Here is an 18,557-nt window from a genome sequence, read left to right as displayed (position 1 = left end):
AAAATTTAGAGGTATACTTCTGACGTCGAGTCCTTTTGTTCATAGAATTTATGGCTCAACGCTTCAAAGTAGATCAACAAGACGAACAAGTAATAACTCAGAACATTGAGGTGTAACTTGCTGTGCAATTCACAGATCCTTGAGCATCTTTATCCTCTCTTGCTTGCGCGTGGGAATGTTTGTATATTATTCATGGCCTACTTTCTATGTTTTCAGTTTTGGTTATGCATCATTTAGCTTCCTAATGATTTGGATCATTTGAAACAGATGACACACTAGTGTATTCTTAATTCTTGTCGTAGATAATTTGGAACGAATGTTTACATACTTTCCCCAGTCCATTGCACTGGTAGGTTTTTAGCTTCCTTAAAAACACAAATACAACTTAAATTCAGAAATGGAGATTATATAGAGCAGCTAGATTATCTTGATTGGAAAAGATATACTAGGAACCATTGCTCTCTGCTATTGCTTCTACTCAGACCAGGTAATTGGTTCACGTTCAATTTGCAGCTAGCAAGTTTCAGAATCTACAACACGGAAAGTGAAGGCCTATGCACCGAGCCTTGTGTTTTCTCAAGTCCAGCCCTTCTGGTTTAGGCATGTGGACAGGGCTCCCTGACCATTCCATATCCAACCTGCATTCACAAAACCAATACTACGTTAACTCTCTATCAATTGACATCCTATACTATTAGAGAAGTGCTTCACAAGGAAAGTTTATGCGCCTACGTACAAGGGGAATGCGAAAGAGGCTGTGCTGTGGGCCGATTGATTAGAGTCACTCGATTCTTCAGAGACCTCTCCCATGCTACTAGGAGGAGTTGCTTTTGTATGCAAGCGTATGTTCTTTCCTTCCTCATCTTCATTCTATGAAAAAGGAAGAAAAGAAGAAGAAGACATCACATATTTGGAACATAGGAGTTTTCTTTTTTGGTCAAAGATGTTAAAATTGCCATCAATTGTAGGGTAAATATTGATATCACATGCTTTTGAAAAGCAAATGATAACTTGCTTATAATTTTCTAATTCAGTATGTTCAAAGAAAGAAAAACTTTAAACATGACATGGTGCCTAACCTTTCGATTGATCTGCCTCGAGTTTTTTGATGATGAGGTGCTGTCCATGGAATTCTGTCCTTTTGGTTTGAAATTTTTCGTAACTTCGAACGCTCCATCTTCTTTGAAGCAGAACACAATGTAGTCTTGATCATCGTCTGCGAAATGTGGTGGCTGCCTGCAGCTTGATTCTTCAGAGCTACTCTTGTATCGAACTCGCCTGGAAGCACTACTACTGATACTAGTGCTTGTACTAGTAATCTCTCTAACCTGTGTAGGATCATGATTCAGTCGCCTTCGAGCTGATGGGTATGAACTTTTGTGGCGAGAGGGGGACATGTTCTTGTTCCTAATACCCTCATTTCCTCCAGAATCACGCTGATAATCGAAGGCCATGTTTGTTATTGGCAACTGAGGTGGTGTTGTTGTAGCATACCTTCCACGGTCATCAACTGCTTCATCATCTGGAAGCAGAATTAGAGGGAATTGAAGAGCAAATGATGAATGAGAATATGGTTTCGTAGAGACTAATAATTACCTAGAGGAAACCTGCAAGCCAAGAAGCATGAAGCACAGTCCTTCTTCACTAGCTTTGTTATCGTCCATGGTGTGCACATTTTGATCAGAGAGCGAGAGAGAGAGAGAGAGAGAGAGAGAGAGAGAGAGAGAGAGAGAGAGAGAGGAGAGGGAGAGAGGCCCTAATTAATTATTGGAGCCTTGGAGGAGGAGAAGAGGCAAGATAATGAGCATTTTTGAATTTGAAAAAGGAAACCAAGGAGTTACAGTACTGTTAAATCCATAATGTATATAATTAAATTGACGCTCATATATGTTTCTCAAAATATAAAGTTGGGAGAGTAAATTATAGCTGAAAATCTAGTTGGCATGGGGAGCCATCCCCTCTAATTATTACCATTGTTTGACGATCAATCCTTAGTCACTAAAAACGAAATTAAAATTCAGCCTACAGAGTATAATTTGTGTATGATCAAATATTTCTACACTTATTGATTTATATTTTATTCAAAATCCATAAAAATCTGAAGGAGTAAATCTAAAAAGCTCCCTGTAAATTACTCAAAAGGGTAAGTTGTTCATTTCTTAACATGTTCTATAAGCTTCCGGACCTTAATAAGCCCACTAGCTTTTTCTCTGTTGGGCTGCTTGGGTTAAAAGAGTGCTGTATAAGGGCGGTTACCATTTTACCAACCACTATAAATACCCCCCCCAAAAAAAAAGAGAGAATGAAAATCCCCGCCAAATGGAGAACTGAGAATTCCAGACCTTCTTCGTCTTCTCAGTCGCAATTAGGCGATGGCAGCCAGTCGGATTCAAATCGAGGTCCGTACACTGACCGGCGAAGCCACCACCGTATCAGCCTCCGTCAACGACACCGTTTCAGACCTCAAGCTACTCCTCAGCCACTCCTTCGCTCCCGCCACCAACTCCCCCAATTTCCACCGCTTCTTCAAGGTACCGATCCCTCTCTTACTTCACTTCCTCACTTTTCAATTTCAGATTCTCTGCAGTTCGAATTGAAATTATAACAAAATCAAAGTAAATAATCTATGATCAATCGACCGAATTTAGTACACTTTTGATTGCGCTAGGGTTTTAGTTCGGAAATGATTTTTGTTTTATGCGAATCTGGTGTGTGTCAGGGTGAGAAGTTGAGGTTGCAGAGTCAGATAGGTACACTTAGGTTTAACCCCGGTGAGGTTCTAGTGCTGGTGCCGTTTGTTATGAAGGTTGCTAATAATCAGAACCGGAAATGTGATCAATCTGAACCGCTGTCGTCGGCTGCTTCAACTCATGGATCCATGTCCAAGTTTGCGAACTCCGTGTGGAGTGATATGATGTCCAGCTCTGATACCAAAGCTGACGCAGCACAGTAGCTGCTTAGGAACCTAGATCACAAGCTCTAAGAACTGTAAGTTAAAGCACACACTGATTTTAGGATTCACTCCCAGGTTTCACACCCTAGTCTAGGCTTCACACCCAAAACACTATAATTTGGGAATCTCTCACAGGTTTCTCACCTTAATCCTATCACAGGAAAATTCAGTAAACACTGATATTCTTATTCAACATAGCATATCTCAGCCCATTGGCTTTTACAATTATTTATACTAGGTTCTATAACTGACACTAACTAGTTTTTAAGACTCTTTAGGACTCTTGAAATTCAGAAACTGAAACATAAAAGACCTAATAAATAAAAACTTAATACTCATAAACTGAACAGAAATAAAAAGACACAAGTAAACTCTTGAAATAACACTAAGTCTAAAAATTCTTTGGATCTGACTTCTTCTCAGCTGCTAATTAAAATCCTGAGATCAATAAATCAGCCATAAAGAAAGGTAATGATCAGCTGCTCTATTTTTTTCATCTCTTCCATTAATAAACCTTGAAAGGGTTGGCATGATGTCCTCATCAATAGTATAATTATAACTTAATTCATATGACAGAGATTGAGTTCATATTTATTCACCAGGTATGTAGTGATTGATGAGGCCCATGTTTGTAAGGGAGCACTTGGTTGTCATACTGCTCTTATACATAGGTGACTTCGTCGGCTCTGTGCCCATGGTAGATATTTCTGTTGATGTAAATGAGAGTGTTGTCAAATACTTGCATTGAAACTGTAAAATTAAATTAATTGTTAAACTTAAATAAAACGCTTGCTTCCATTTTCAGTTTATGGAAGTGATCCATCTTTTGTTTTTTCAACTGCAACTTCAGCAAATCCTCGCGAGCATTGCATGGTAAAAATTTGTTGGGGTATATTGATCTTTTGTTTTGATCATGAGCACATATTAAAGAAATCTGACTTTTGTGCATACATGCACTTTTGTGCTATTTTATGTATCTGCTTCACGTTTTCAATTATTTTGGTCTTTTTGCAATGCTATTATTAAGAAATTTGAAGCAATGAATATTTCTTCAGGAACTTGCAAATTTACCAGCTTTAGAATTGATTCAAAATGATGGAAGTCCTGCTGCTAGAAAGCTATTCATCCTTTGGAATTCTGCAGGCAGGTTGATAAAGATAATTCGCTTGATATTTTATTTTGATAAGTGGTTTTCCCCATCTCTAGAGATCACAGTACCTGATTCTAAATTTTGCTTGGGCAATCAAAGGGGGATCCTTGGGTGTTGAACATTTGATGGGTAATCTTAAGTTAGTGGATTTACCAAAATATACTAAGAATTGTTTGAATAGTGTTTTCTGTAAATATGACTCTTCTACATGCCTTTCTCTTCCCGTTATAATACAGATGCTGAACTCTAACTTTTTGCTTTCTGATGTGTTTTTATTGGCATAGGTTAATTTAGAGTATTTTCAGGTGGTTTGTGCAAGTTTGGTCTCTGTGAAACTGTTGTTAGAAAAATGTACTGGCAGGAAGAGCCATACATGTTATTTTAATTTGTATTTAACTATGTTTGACTCTTGGTACTCAAAAATCTTGCTTTATTGGAAATGGAAAGCTTAAATACTGGTACACTGTGGTGTTAAGCTCCAAACCAGTATTGAAGCTGTGTTAACATGTATGAAAATTTCAGCATGAGGTTCCATTTTGGATCTTTAAATATTGATGATTTAAGTAATCTTGGCAGCGCCATTGAGGAAATTTCACTCCTCTTTGCTGAAATGGTGCAGCATGGACTACGGTGCATTGTGTTTTGCAAAATCCGCAAGCTTTGTGAACTTGTTTTCTGCAATACGTAAGTCCCATCAAATTCTTGGTTTAATTCACTGTTATATGACAAATTATGCCCTTGAGCTTCGTAATTTTGTTATTTCTCTGTTGTAATAATATCTATGTCTGTAGGGAAGAGAAAGATGATCATATATGTTAATAGATTTGTTAATTGTGGTAGGCGTGAAATCCTTCAGGAGACAGCACCCCATCTGGCAGACACTATATGCTCTTATCGTGGCAGTTACACTGCTGAGGTAAGTGCACGATTCTGCGCTTTCTCTCTCTCTCTCTCTCTCTCTCTCTGTGTCTCTCTCTATACAGAGTTTGATTGATTGTAAAGATATATTTTAAAGGAAGAGTGGCCTGAAAGGATATGAGTGTCTTTATGTGAGAGTTTGCTTGTTTCTATTTAGCAGTTTATACACTTTATGATGGTTAGTGAGTATATAGTGTCTATACATGTTATTGGTTTTGTGTGATGGTTATTGGTTTGGCATTGCTTGACTGGTGGAGCAGGATCGGAGAAGAATAGAGAGTGATCTATTTAATGGAAAGCTTTGTGGTATCGCTGCAACAAATGCCCTTGAATTGGGTATTGATGTTGGGCACATTGATGTAACTCTTCATTTAGGATTTCCTGGAAGCATTGCTAGGTAGAGTGCCAATTAATTTCAACCAGTGCTGAAACTTGGCTTAAGTTGTTTCAATTCATAATTTTTCTTCTTCTTTGGTATATGCTTATAGCCTGTGGCAACAAGCTGGCAGAGCTGGACGGAGAGAGAAACCTTCTCTTGCTGTATATGTTGCATTCGGAGAGCCTCTTGACCAATACTTCATGACACATCCAAATAAACTTTTTGGAAGCCCAATTGAGTGCTGTCATGTTGACGCTAAGAACCAATAGGTTAATTTTTTTTTACTATTACATCTTCAGTCATTTATGATGTGTCTAAAGAGGAGGCAAGGATGACTTGCTTTATGATACCTTCTTTTTTCGTAGGTTCTTGAACAGCATTTGGCATGTGCTGCTCTGGAACACCCATTGAGCTTGTTTTATGATGAGAAGTTTTTCGGTTCTCTGTTTAAACCAGCGCCATATTGTCTCTTAAAAGTAGAGGTATCTGAGTTGTGATCCATCATGTGATTCTTCTGCTATAATCTGGAACTATATTGGGCGTGAGGTATGATCTGCGCATTACTGATTTAATCTCACTGTTCTTTCCATTTCAAAATTATCTTGTACCATGCTGTCCTGAGCTCTCAACAAGGAGGGTAAAGTTTTCAACAACCACAAGTTTGATCACAAATTTTACATTTACTTTGCACTTTCTCTAGAAAATTCCATCACATTCGGTTAGTATTCGATCAATTGAAAGAGAGAAATACAAAGTCATGGACCATCAAGAGAAAGAAGAATTTGAAGAGATTGAGGAAAGCAAGGCTTTCTTTCGGGTAATTGTTAAAAAAATTCAGGCAAAGCAACTGCGACTGATGCCCTGTTCTTTGGCGTTTTTTCTGGTGCCTCCTTGCTGTGTTAAGTACTTTGGCCTCTGTTCTTTAGCATATCTGTCTATTTGTAATTGAGTTTTTTTGTCCCATTTGTCTTTTTTATCATTTGGTTCTTATCATATATTGATTCAGGTATATGAAGGTGCTGTTTATTTGAACCAAGGAAATACATACCTGGTCACGAGCTTAGATTTATCCAAAAAGGTTGCTCGGTGCGAAGAAGCTAATTTAGATTATTACACGACAACCCGCAATTGCGCAGATATTCATGTAGTCAGTTGTAATGTGGTATGCCAGGCTCTAAACATTTGCTCTCTTGTTCATTCTGTGCCCTTCTGTAATCTGGTATCTTTATATGCATGATGGTCCTGCTCATAGTTTGGATTCGAATTGAGGGACGGATGATTATTTTCCTGCGTCTTGTTTTATAAAGAATGCTTACCTGCTGTAGACTTATCCAGCTCCAGCTAAACTTTCCAACCAGTTCTCCAGAACTACTGCCCGAGCAAATCCTTGCAAAGTAACAACTACATGGTTTGGATTCTATCAAGTACGGAAGGGATGCAACACTATAATAGATCAATTTGACCTTCAACTTCCTAAATACCCGTATGCATCACAGGTAGACTCGAATACAGATAACAATGTGACTAGGTCTATGATTGTATACTTTTAACCTTGACTTGTTATCTGGCTGTTCTGTGCATGTAATCTACTTTTTATTTATATAAAAACAGGCAGTTTGGATTCCGGTTCCATCATCAATAATTGAAGCAGTGAAGAGCGAAAAACTTGAATACCGTGCAGGGCTGCATGCTGCATCGCATGCTGTTCTACATGTTGTGCCTTTGTGGGTAACTGATACTTGTGATTTTCATATAATGATGACTCCATCAGCTCTATATTTTCTCTGTAAATATATGCGGTTACATTTTCAAAGCTGGCGTATAAATTGTTTGTTTTATGCTTACTCTCTTACAAGTAAAGGTAATGATCCTCCAATGTCGGTTTGAAATGCAGACGGATTATTTGTAACTTATCCGACTTAGCACCAGTGTGTGGACCCTCATGATAGCAGATATTTTCAGGAGAGGATTCTATTGTATTATAATTTATAAGCATCCTGGAGGGACTGGTGGTTGTGTACAGGTAACTGAGATGATACTAAATCCTGCCCAGGATGCTATTTAAGATGAAACCCCCAGTTATGCTTGTTGTTCAGAAATCGCCATGGATGCTCTGATTTTTTATTATTCTATATTTGCGATGATCTCATTTGTTGACCCTTTGTGATACTAAAATAATTTGACTCTTCATTGAGTTGAGCATTTTCGGGTGTGTTACAGATTCAACCAATATTTCTGGAGCTTTTGGCCGCTGCTCTGGAACTTCTAACATGTTGCCACTGTGGAGGATTTGTGGGTTGTCCTAACTGTGTTCAGGTGAATCAGGTCAGCCTGACACTCTATTTACCTTAATCTCTCTCGCTCAAACATGGAGCAAATTTTATCATTTTTCCATGTTGCAGAGTTTTTGTTGCAGGTCGCATACTGAGGTTTTACACAAGGATGCAGCAATAATGATCATAAAGGTCTCGACTCCAAACTTGCAGATCCAAAGCTCTTTGTAGTAGTTTTGTTTTCCATCCTTGCATTGACAGTTTTCTTATCCTTTAGGGTATATTGGATGCCAATAATCTCCCAATAACTCAGCCGGATCTTGAGTGATGTAACGACCCTAAAATTTCGAGCTTAAAAACTCAAAATCTTAAAATCGTTAAACACAAAATAATCTCAATGAAATCGAAATCATTTTAATGTCGCAGCGGATCACATCTGAGTTTAAAACATAACTCAGTCAAGCCGATTATTACAAACCCAAATGATAATTCAACATATAACAAATGGAATTGTATGATCCTCACAACAACCTCACAAATAAAATCACACCAAATCTCACACACAATCCACGCTGGAACCTCACCACGACTGGATGCGATCGACTTCGAGTCTTCGGAGTCGTTACTCAATCACCACTACTCAGCACCGCTGATGTTGGGTAACCACCCGCCACCCAACATCCAAATCAAGCTGAGTACCCATGAGCAGATAACCACCCGTTACCTCCCATGCAGTATTATGGCAGACAGACTAGAGCTCTAACTGTATCGTAACTTTCGCCCGGCCAAAGGCTAGGTTCCGACTTGCCTCACATGTACAATAATCTCACATCATATTGTACCACACATCACGTCCGAAGACAAATCACAATATTTCACATTTTCCGTGATAAAATCACATGTACAATAATCTCACATCATATTGTACGTTTTAAAACTTTCACAATATATCCATAATAAAAATCATAACAGTATATTATATAGCAAACTATATATATTCGTATTTATTTACCATTTATACAACGTATACATAGTCCACTATATCCTATACATGTCATATTTCATAAACACCTGAAAAATTACGTACGATAATCTCACATCATATCGTACCATTGAAATCACATACACATGCACAATTTTTCTGTCACCGAAATGACTATTTTCAATGAATTAATAACAGTATGTAATTTAATGAACTATTTATATATATATGTACTTATTACCATTATACTGTATATATGTAGTCCACTAAATTATATACATGTTGTAATTCATTTAATAAACACACTTGCAAAAATGTTGAATCACCGCGAGGGTAGATTCGTAATTCAGTGAGATTTTACTCACCTTATCGACTCGAGCGTAAATCCTCAATTCCCGATGATAATTCCTTTCCTCGATTAATAATCACCTTAAAAGAATAAGAAAAGAATTTAGAATCGTTTCGTAAACCTTTAAATGCCGTAACAGTATTAATTGGTTACTGTTCAGCAATTTTCGGTTTTACGAAATTACTGTTCACGGTTCACTATTCACGGTTACTGTGCAATACTCAATTAATACGTATTTCTGTGAGTATAAGTACTATATACGTATTTCTGTACGTATAAATACTATATACGTATTTCTGTACGTATAAATACTATATACGTATTTCTGTACGTATAAATGTTATACACGTATTTCTGTACGTATAAATATTAAATAAGTATTTCTGTACGTATAAATAATAATACGTATTTCTGTACGTATAAATATTAATACGTATTTCTGTACGTATAAATAATAATACGTATTTCTGTACGTATAAATATTAATACGTATTTCTGTACGTATAAAAATTAATACGTATTTCTGTACGTATACGTACGATTTAAAAGTAAATACAAATTCAGTAAATAAAATTTACTAAATTACCCTTTTACAAAATTATTTTTTTACATTTACTGAAAGTAATTTATATTTACATTTACCGAAGGTAAAATTTAATTACATTTACCGTAGTAAATAAAAATTACATTTACATTTTACCGTACACAGTAAATTACCAAAATACCCCTTCAGTCAAAACTAATTACACCGCCTCACACGGCGGCGCGTGTGGCACACGCGCCACCTACGGCCGGCCGCGCGTGGGGCCCACGCGCCGACACTCCCAACAGCGCGTGTTGCACCACCGCCGCCCCCAAACCTCTCCCTTTCCTTCCTCCGCCCTTCCCACGGCCTCACGCCGCCCCTAGGCTACTCTACGCACTCACACGCGCCGCCTAAGGCGGCGGTGCTTCACTCTCCTCCATACCTCCGATTCTCCTCCGAAACTCTTCCAAATCAATCCCTAAATCCTCCCAAATACTCCCAATCATCATACAATCACACCCAAACGTCAAATTCATCAATTCATACCTAGATTAAACCGTGGAGGCTTCGATTTGTTCGTTGGTGAAGCTTGAGGCAGTCGACGTCGATCTCGAAAGGAGGTGAGGCCGCGTGGTGAATGGAGGTGCAGGCCTTGTCGTGGAGGGCTCCGGGAGCAAGGGAAGGAGGAGGCGTGCCCTCCTTGAGCACAGAGTCGGCGAAGGAGCTCGGGGCGAGCGATGAAGGTCTTGACGGCGAGTTCGTGTGTCGCGAGCTCGGGGGGTTGGAGAGGGAAGCGGTGCGGCGCTTCCTGGCTAGGCGGTGACAATCACGTCTCCCTGTGAAGGGAGATCGGAGGTGAGGCCGAGAGTGAGAGGGAGAGGGATCGAAGAGAAAGAGAGAGGAAGAGAGAGAGGGAGAGCGGCGGGATGAGAGAGAAGAGAGAGAAAGGGTTTCTGATTATGGAAACCCTAATCCCATAATTATCTATTTATACTAGTTTCCAAATCGGAAACTAACTTCCGACGTTAATAACTTTTACGTACGATGTCCGTTTCGAACGTGTCACATACTCACGAACTCGTATCGACGAGCTCTACAACTTCCGTGAAGAAAGTTTTCGAAACCGAGCAACGGATTAAAAGTCGATATAAACGTTCGGAAACGTAACGTTTTTTTCGAATTAAACGTTCCGATAACGTATCCGTTACTCGTTTCATAACGTCGTAACCAATCACATCCATTCTAATTAAATTTCACAACTTAATAAAATTAAATTCAATTTCAAATATTGTTTGAAAACGAGGGTTATTACAATCTACCCCCCTTAAAGGAATTTCGTCCCGAAATTCAAGCTCACTCAACAAACAACTGTGGATATCTGGTCATCATGTCTGACTCTAGCTCCCAAGATGCATCACCCTCATCATGGTGACTCCACAACACCTTGACTAGCCCAACTTCTCTCCTCCGTAGCTTCTTAGTGGATCTATCCAGGATACGAACCGGCTCGACAACAAAAGTGGCATTTTCCTTCACTTCAATGGTGCTATGATCGATCACATGTGACTCATCTGGTACATACTTCCTCAGCATGGAAATGTGGAAGACGTTGTGAACGCCCGACATACTAGTAGGCAAGGCTAGTCGATATGCTAGTTCGCCCACTTTCTCAAGTATCTCAAAAGGCCCAACATACCTCGGTGCCAACTTTCCCTTCTTGCCGAATCTCACTACACCCCTCATAGGTGAAACTTTCAAGAACACATGGTCACCACTCTCAAACTCCACATGTCTCCTCTTCAGGTCTGCATAGCTCTTCTGTCTACTCTGAGCGGTCCGGATTCTATCCCGAATGATCGAGATCTTCTCAGTGGTTTCCTGAACCACCTCTGGGCCCATCAGTGCCTCATCACCAACTTCGGCCCAACAGATCGGAGATCGACATGGCCTACCATAAAGTGCCTCATACGGTGCCATGCAAATGCTAGAATGGTAGCTGTTGTTGTAGGCAAACTCAATCAATCTCAAATGATCTTCCCAGCTACCCTTGAAATCCAACACACATGCTCTCAACATGTCTTCCATCACCTGATTCACCCTCTCTGTCTGTCCATCCGTCTGAGGGTGAAAAGCTGTACTCATATCCAAGGTAGTGCCCATCGCCTTCTGCAAACCACCCCAGAACTTCGAAGTGAAACGTGCATCTCTATCGGAAACAATAGAAACTGGAGCACCATGAAGTCTCACTACCTCATCCACATATAGTTTCCCAAGCACGTCCACTGAGTACTTCATCGACACTGGGAGAAAATGAGCCGACTTCGTCAATCGATCGACAATCACCCATATGGCATCGTGACCCTTCTTCGACCTAGGCAATCCGGTCACAAAATCCATAGATATCTGCTCCCACTTCCAAAGAGGAATAGTCAGTGGTTTCAACATGCCAGCTGGTCGTTGATGTTCTGCTTTCACTTGCTGACATGTAAGGCACTTCGATACAAACTCTGCTACATCTTTCTTCATACCGTTCCACCAGAATTGTCTGCATAGGTCCTTGTACATCTTGGTGTTCCCTGGATGGACGGTATAGCGTGAACGATGTGCCGTACGAAGAACCTCCTCCCGAAGATCATCAAAATCTGGGACACACAATCTTGCCCCAAACCTCAACCCTCCATCGGGTCCAACTCTCCACTCAGAAGGACACTCATCAAGCGTATCAACTACTAGATCCGCCAACTTAGCTCGTGAGTGTCTATCCTGCGCCTGACCATGTATGATCCTCGTGATCAATGTGGGTTGTACTGTGACACTACCAAGAAAGACCCTTGGTTCTCCTCCCGATGGCACCAAATCAAACTCTGATGCAGCTTCTAGCATGAACCATTCCTGGACCATAAGTGAAGCTACCACGCCTCTCGGTTTTTTGCTCAAGGCATCAGCCACCACATTTGCCTTCCCCGGGTGGTACTCTAATGTGAAGTCATAGTCCTTGAGGAGTTCCATCCATCTCCTCTGCCTCATATTCAGCTCCTTCTGTGAGAACAAGTACTTCAAACTCTTATGATCTGAAAAGAGTTGAAATTTCTCACCATACAAGTAATGTCTCCAAATCTTCAGGGCAAATACAACTGCCGCAAGCTCTAAGTCGTGTGTCGGATAATTCCTCTCATGAATCTTCAGTTGTCTCGAGCCATAAGCAACAACTCTTCCATGCTGCATCAACACACAACCCAAACCTTGGAGCGAAGCATCACTGTAAATGACATAACCACCACCACTAGAAGGAATCGTCAACACTGGAGCTGTGGTCAGTCTAGTCTTTAGTTTGCTGAATGCTTCCTCACATGCATCCGTCCACACGAACGGAGTATCTTTCTTGGTCAACTTGGTCAATGAAGATGCAATACTAGAAAACCCCTCAATAAACCTCCTGTAGTATCCTGCCAAACCGAGGAAACTACGTATCTCTGTAGGGTTCTTTGGACGACTCCAATTCTTTACTGCCTCTACCTTTGACGGGTCCACTAGTACTCCATCTTTTGAAACAACATGACCAAGGAATTTGACCTCTTCTTTCCAGAACTCACACTTCTCTAGCTTGGCATACAGTCTTGCCTCCTTCAAAGTCTGCAACACTGTTCTCAGGTGCACCACATGTTCTTCTCGTGTCTTGGAGTATATCAGAATATCATCCACAAACACCACTACGAACTCATCCAAGTACGGACTAAATACTTGGTTCATCAAACTCATGAAGACAGCTGGTGCATTCGTTAGACCAAATGGCATGACGACAAACTCATAATGTCCATACCGGGTCCTGAAGGCTGTCTTCGATATATCTTCTTCCTTCACTCTGAGTTGATGATAACCGGATCTCAAATCAATCTTAGAGAACACTGTAGCACCTTTGAGCTGATCGAACAAGTCATCAATCCTAGGTAAGGGATACCTATTCTTGATGGTCACCTTGTTCAGCTCTCTGTAGTCCACACACAACCGTAGTGAACCATCTTTCTTCTTCACGAATAACACCGGTGCTCCCCAAGGTGAAACACTAGGTCTAATGAACCCTTGGTCTAATAGCTCATCGATCTGTACCTTCAGCTCCTTAAGTTCATTCTGTCCCATTCTATAGGGCGCCTTTGACACAGGTGCCGTACCAGGTACTACATCAATGCAGAAATCTACCACTCTTCGAGGAGGTAGTCCCGGTATCTCTTGGAACACTTCACCGAACTCAGATACCACCACAATTTCTGCGATAGTCACTTTCTGATCCACCGACTCCACGTGTGCTAAAACTCCTGATCTCATGGCGTTATCTGACCTGAGGCAACGATAACGAAACACTGGCTCCCCAGGTCTATGAAATGACACCACCATGTCAAAACAATCAATCACAGCATGCTGTGGTCTCAACCAATCAATACCCAAGATCACATCATAAGTGTGATCCGGAATCACAATCAACGAAGCAGAGAACTCTCTACTTCCAATCAAGATCGGACAAGCTTTGCAGATTGTCTCTAACTCAAGTGACACTCCGAGGGGCGAAGTGTCACACAAAGCGTTCCCAAGAGGTGTAGGAATCAATCCTAGCATCTCCACTACCGAACTAGCAATAAATGAATGCGATGCTCCCGTATCGAACAGTACTCTAGCAAGGTAGTCAAAGAGTGATAATGTACCTTCCACTCCTGTGTCTCGCTGACCCACTGCGAACACTCTAGCTTGGCCTGCTGGTAGCTGTCTCTGCGGCCGTTCCTGTCTACCCGGAAGTGGTCGGGTACAATCTCGAGCTATGTGCCCCACCTGCCCGCACCGGTGGCACCCTCCTCTCTTCGGTTTCGGACATGCTGAGGCGTAATGTCCCATCTCATTGCAGCCATAACACCTCACTGCTGCTAATGGTCTGACTGGTGCTGCCCTGATAGCTAGGGGTGGTGCCCTTATCGGGGCCTGATAGTGGGGTCTTGGCCTCTTCCATGACCTATCCTTCGGCCCTGAGTGTTCCCTGCCTGTATAGATTGCCTTGCCTTTCCCCTTTGCATCTCTGTTCCCCACATCACCTGCTTGAGTCTTCTCTGCTTGCTCCAAACTCATAGCACTCTCAAATATCTGCTCCCGTGAAGTCAGGCAAAGGACTGATATCATGGTCTTGTACTCTTGTTTCAGCCCACGTAGATACTTCTGAGCTAAAGCAGTCGTACCCATAGGCCTGACATACCGATACAGCTGCGAGAATCGTGCATCATACTCTCTAACGGTCATGTCTCCCTGTACCAGTGCCAGAAACTCAAGCTCCATGTTCTCCTGTACGGAGGCTGGAAAGTACTTCTCTCGGAAAAGGGCAGTGAAACCCTCCCATGTGAATGTAGCCACATCCACTGTCTGTCTCATGCTCTTCCACCAGTCTAGAGCATCATCTCTCAGAAAGAAAGTAGCTCTCTTTCTCTTCTCAATCGATGTGCACTCTATCATCTCAAAATATGTCTCCATGCCCTCGATCCAATGGTCGGCTACCATATGATCTAGCCCACCATGAAAAGTAGGCGCTGACAGTGCACTGATATCCTTGATCAGCTTCAACACTCGACCGTCGTCTCTAACCGCAGGAGTTGGCTCATCCTGCTCCTCCTGCGGAGCAGCCTCCTCATAGAGGTTCTCCACGTTGCGGACTCGACCTGTGGCCCTACCTCGACCTCGGCCTACCTGCTCTACCTGTGGAGCAGCCTCCTCATAAAGGTTCTCCACGTTGCGGACTCGGCCTGTGGTCCTACCTCGACCTCGGCCTCTCGCCCGTCCTCGGCCCTGTCCTCGGCCCTTGTCACCGTTCATCACCTTCAAAAACAATATACTTAGTCAATACTCAAGAAATCTCGAACTCAACCAAAACAGATCCAAAGATATTTACATGACATTCCAAAATCAGATGAGTCATCGAAGTATCATCACAATACTCCCTAGAGGACCAAACCGTGAGGTATGGCTCCTAACACTCTCGCGTACCCGACGACATATCAATACCGAGGAGCATGTGATGGGTGCCCGCCTGCAGTCGGATCATCGCTCCCGGATGATATTGATAATCGCCAAATACACACTTAGGCTCTGATACCAACTGTAACGACCCTAAAATTTCGAGCTTAAAAACTCAAAATCTTAAAATCGTTAAACACAAAATAATCTCAATGAAATCGAAATCATTTTAATGTCGCAGCGGATCACATCTGAGTTTAAAACATAACTCAGTCAAGCCGATTATTACAAACCCAAATGATAATTCAACATATAACAAATGGAATTGTATGATCCTCACAACAACCTCACAAATAAAATCACACCAAATCTCACACACAATCCACGCTGGAACCTCACCACGACTGGATGCGATCGACTTCGAGTCTTCGGAGTCGTTACTCAATCACCACTACTCAGCACCTGCGGAAGTATCCCCTACACCATTGAAATTGGTGCACCGGGATTGCAACACAAACCCGGTAAGCTTTACAGCTCGTATGAGTAAAATATTAAAATAACTCTCGTCTCATAAAAGACACAACTCCACATCAACACAGTATAATGAAAATCATGAGAAAACGAGCAACCCATCTGGTTACTCTAATACTTTCACAAAATGGTAACTAATGAGCGCTGGTACACATCTGTTACCCCTCACTTAGTATACCGCTGATGTTGGGTAACCACCCGCCACCCAACATCCAAATCAAGCTGAGTACCCATGAGCAGATAACCACCCGTTACCTCCCATGCAGTATTATGGCAGACAGACTAGAGCTCTAACTGTATCGTAACTTTCGCCCGGCCAAAGGCTAGGTTCCGACTTGCCTCACATGTACAATAATCTCACATCATATTGTACCACACATCACGTCCGAAGACAAATCACAATATTTCACATTTTCCGTGATAAAATCACATGTACAATAATCTCACATCATATTGTACGTTTTAAAACTTTCACAATATATCCATAATAAAAATCATAACAGTATATTATATAGCAAACTATATATATTCGTATTTATTTACCATTTATACAACGTATACATAGTCCACTATATCCTATACATGTCATATTTCATAAACACCTGAAAAATTACGTACGATAATCTCACATCATATCGTACCATTGAAATCACATACACATGCACAATTTTTCTGTCACCGAAATGACTATTTTCAATGAATTAATAACAGTATGTAATTTAATGAACTATTTATATATATATGTACTTATTACCATTATACTGTATATATGTAGTCCACTAAATTATATACATGTTGTAATTCATTTAATAAACACACTTGCAAAAATGTTGAATCACCGCGAGGGTAGATTCGTAATTCAGTGAGATTTTACTCACCTTATCGACTCGAGCGTAAATCCTCAATTCCCGATGATAATTCCTTTCCTCGATTAATGATCACCTTAAAAGAATAAGAAAAGAATTTAGAATCGTTTCGTAAACCTTTAAATGCCGTAACAGTATTAATTGGTTACTGTTCAGCAATTTTCGGTTTTACGAAATTACTGTTCACGGTTCACTATTCACGGTTACTGTGCAATACTCAATTAATACGTATTTCTGTGAGTATAAGTACTATATACGTATTTCTGTACGTATAAATACTATATACGTATTTCTGTACGTATAAATGTTATACACGTATTTCTGTACGTATAAATATTAAATAAGTATTTCTGTACGTATAAATAATAATACGTATTTCTGTACGTATAAATATTAATACGTATTTCTGTACGTATAAATAATAATACGTATTTCTGTACGTATAAATATTAATACGTATTTCTGTACGTATAAATATTAATACGTATTTCTGTACGTATACGTACGATTTAAAAGTAAATACAAATTCAGTAAATAAAATTTACTAAATTACCCTTTTACAAAATTATTTTTTTACATTTACTGAAAGTAATTTATATTTACATTTACCGAAGGTAAAATTTAATTACATTTACCGTAGTAAATAAAAATTACATTTACATTTTACCATACACAGTAAATTACCAAAATACCCCTTCAGTCAAAACTAATTACACCGCCTCACACGGCGGCGCGTGTGGCACACGCGTCACCTCCGGCCGGCCGCGCGTGTTGCACCACCGCCGCCCCCAAACCTCTCCCTTTCCTTCCTCCGCCCTTCCCACGGCCTCACGCCGCCCCTAGGCTACTCTACGCACTCACACGCGCCGCCTAAGGCGGCGGTGCTTCACTCTCCTCCATACCTCTGATTCTCCTCCGAAAGTCTTCCAAATCAATCCCTAAATCCTCCCAAATACTCCCAATCATCATACAATCACACCCAAACGTCAAATTCATCAATTCATACCTAGATTAAACCGTGGAGGCTTCGATTTGTTCGTTGGTGAAGCTTGAGGCAGTCGACGTCGATCTCGAAAGGAGGTGAGGCCGCGTGGTGAATGGAGGTGCAGGCCTTGTCGTGGAGGGCTCCGGGAGCAAGGGAAGGAGGAGGCGTGCCCTCCTTGAGCACAGAGTCGGCGAAGGAGCTCGGGGCGAGCGATGAAGGTCTTGACGGCGAGTTCGTGTGTCGCGAGCTCGGGGGGTTGGAGAGGGAAGCGGTGCGGCGCTTCCTGGCTAGGCGGTGACAATCACGTCTCCCTGTGAAGGGAGATCGGAGGTGAGGCCGAGAGTGAGAGGGAGAGGGATCGAAGAGAAAGAGAGAGGAAGAGAGAGAGGGAGAGCGGCGGGATGAGAGAGAAGAGAGAGAAAGGGTTTCTGATTATGGAAACCCTAATCCCATAATTATCTATTTATACTAGTTTCCAAATCGGAAACTAACTTCCGACGTTAATAACTTTTACGTACGATGTCCGTTTCGAACGTGTCACATACTCACGAACTCGTATCGACGAGCTCTACAACTTCCGTGAAGAAAGTTTTCGAAACCGAGCAACGGATTAAAAGTTGATATAAACGTTCGGAAACGTAACGTTTTTTTCGAATT

The 18,557-nt window shown here is 41.1% G+C and overlaps 2 protein-coding genes across 2 annotated transcripts; one reads left to right on the top strand and one right to left on the bottom strand.

The window, feature by feature from the left end:
• Positions 1–354: 354 nt before the first annotated feature.
• On the bottom strand, positions 355–1,708 carry LOC126794338 (protein BREAKING OF ASYMMETRY IN THE STOMATAL LINEAGE). Its single transcript, XM_050521020.1, has 4 exons — positions 1,597–1,708; positions 1,080–1,522; positions 737–870; positions 355–638 (listed from the first exon to the last, which is right to left on the bottom strand). The coding sequence occupies exons 1-4, from the start codon at positions 1,673–1,675 to the stop codon at positions 524–526; spliced, it is 771 nt and encodes a 256-aa protein (XP_050376977.1). The 5' UTR covers positions 1,676–1,708; the 3' UTR covers positions 355–523.
• Positions 1,709–2,322: 614 nt separating this feature from the next.
• LOC126794008 (ATP-dependent helicase hrq1) lies at positions 2,323–8,007 on the top strand. The gene is given in 22 exon segments (XM_050520651.1): positions 2,323–2,531; positions 2,720–2,949; positions 3,556–3,650; positions 3,759–3,826; positions 4,009–4,100; positions 4,680–4,787; positions 4,944–5,019; positions 5,282–5,418; positions 5,510–5,669; positions 5,766–5,849; positions 5,852–5,882; positions 5,885–5,946; positions 6,101–6,217; positions 6,407–6,562; positions 6,726–6,896; positions 7,012–7,124; positions 7,295–7,327; positions 7,329–7,386; positions 7,388–7,423; positions 7,621–7,716; positions 7,803–7,865; positions 7,951–8,007. Coding segments are annotated over 22 exon segments (2,196 nt in total). The 5' UTR covers positions 2,323–2,372; the 3' UTR covers positions 8,002–8,007.
• The last annotated feature ends 10,550 nt before the right edge of the window (positions 8,008–18,557 follow it).

This window comes from Argentina anserina, chromosome 5, assembly GCF_933775445.1.
Source record: "Argentina anserina chromosome 5, drPotAnse1.1, whole genome shotgun sequence".
NCBI classification, from domain to species: Eukaryota; Viridiplantae; Streptophyta; class Magnoliopsida; order Rosales; family Rosaceae; genus Argentina; species Argentina anserina.
This window is presented reverse-complemented; position numbering and strand designations above follow the sequence as displayed.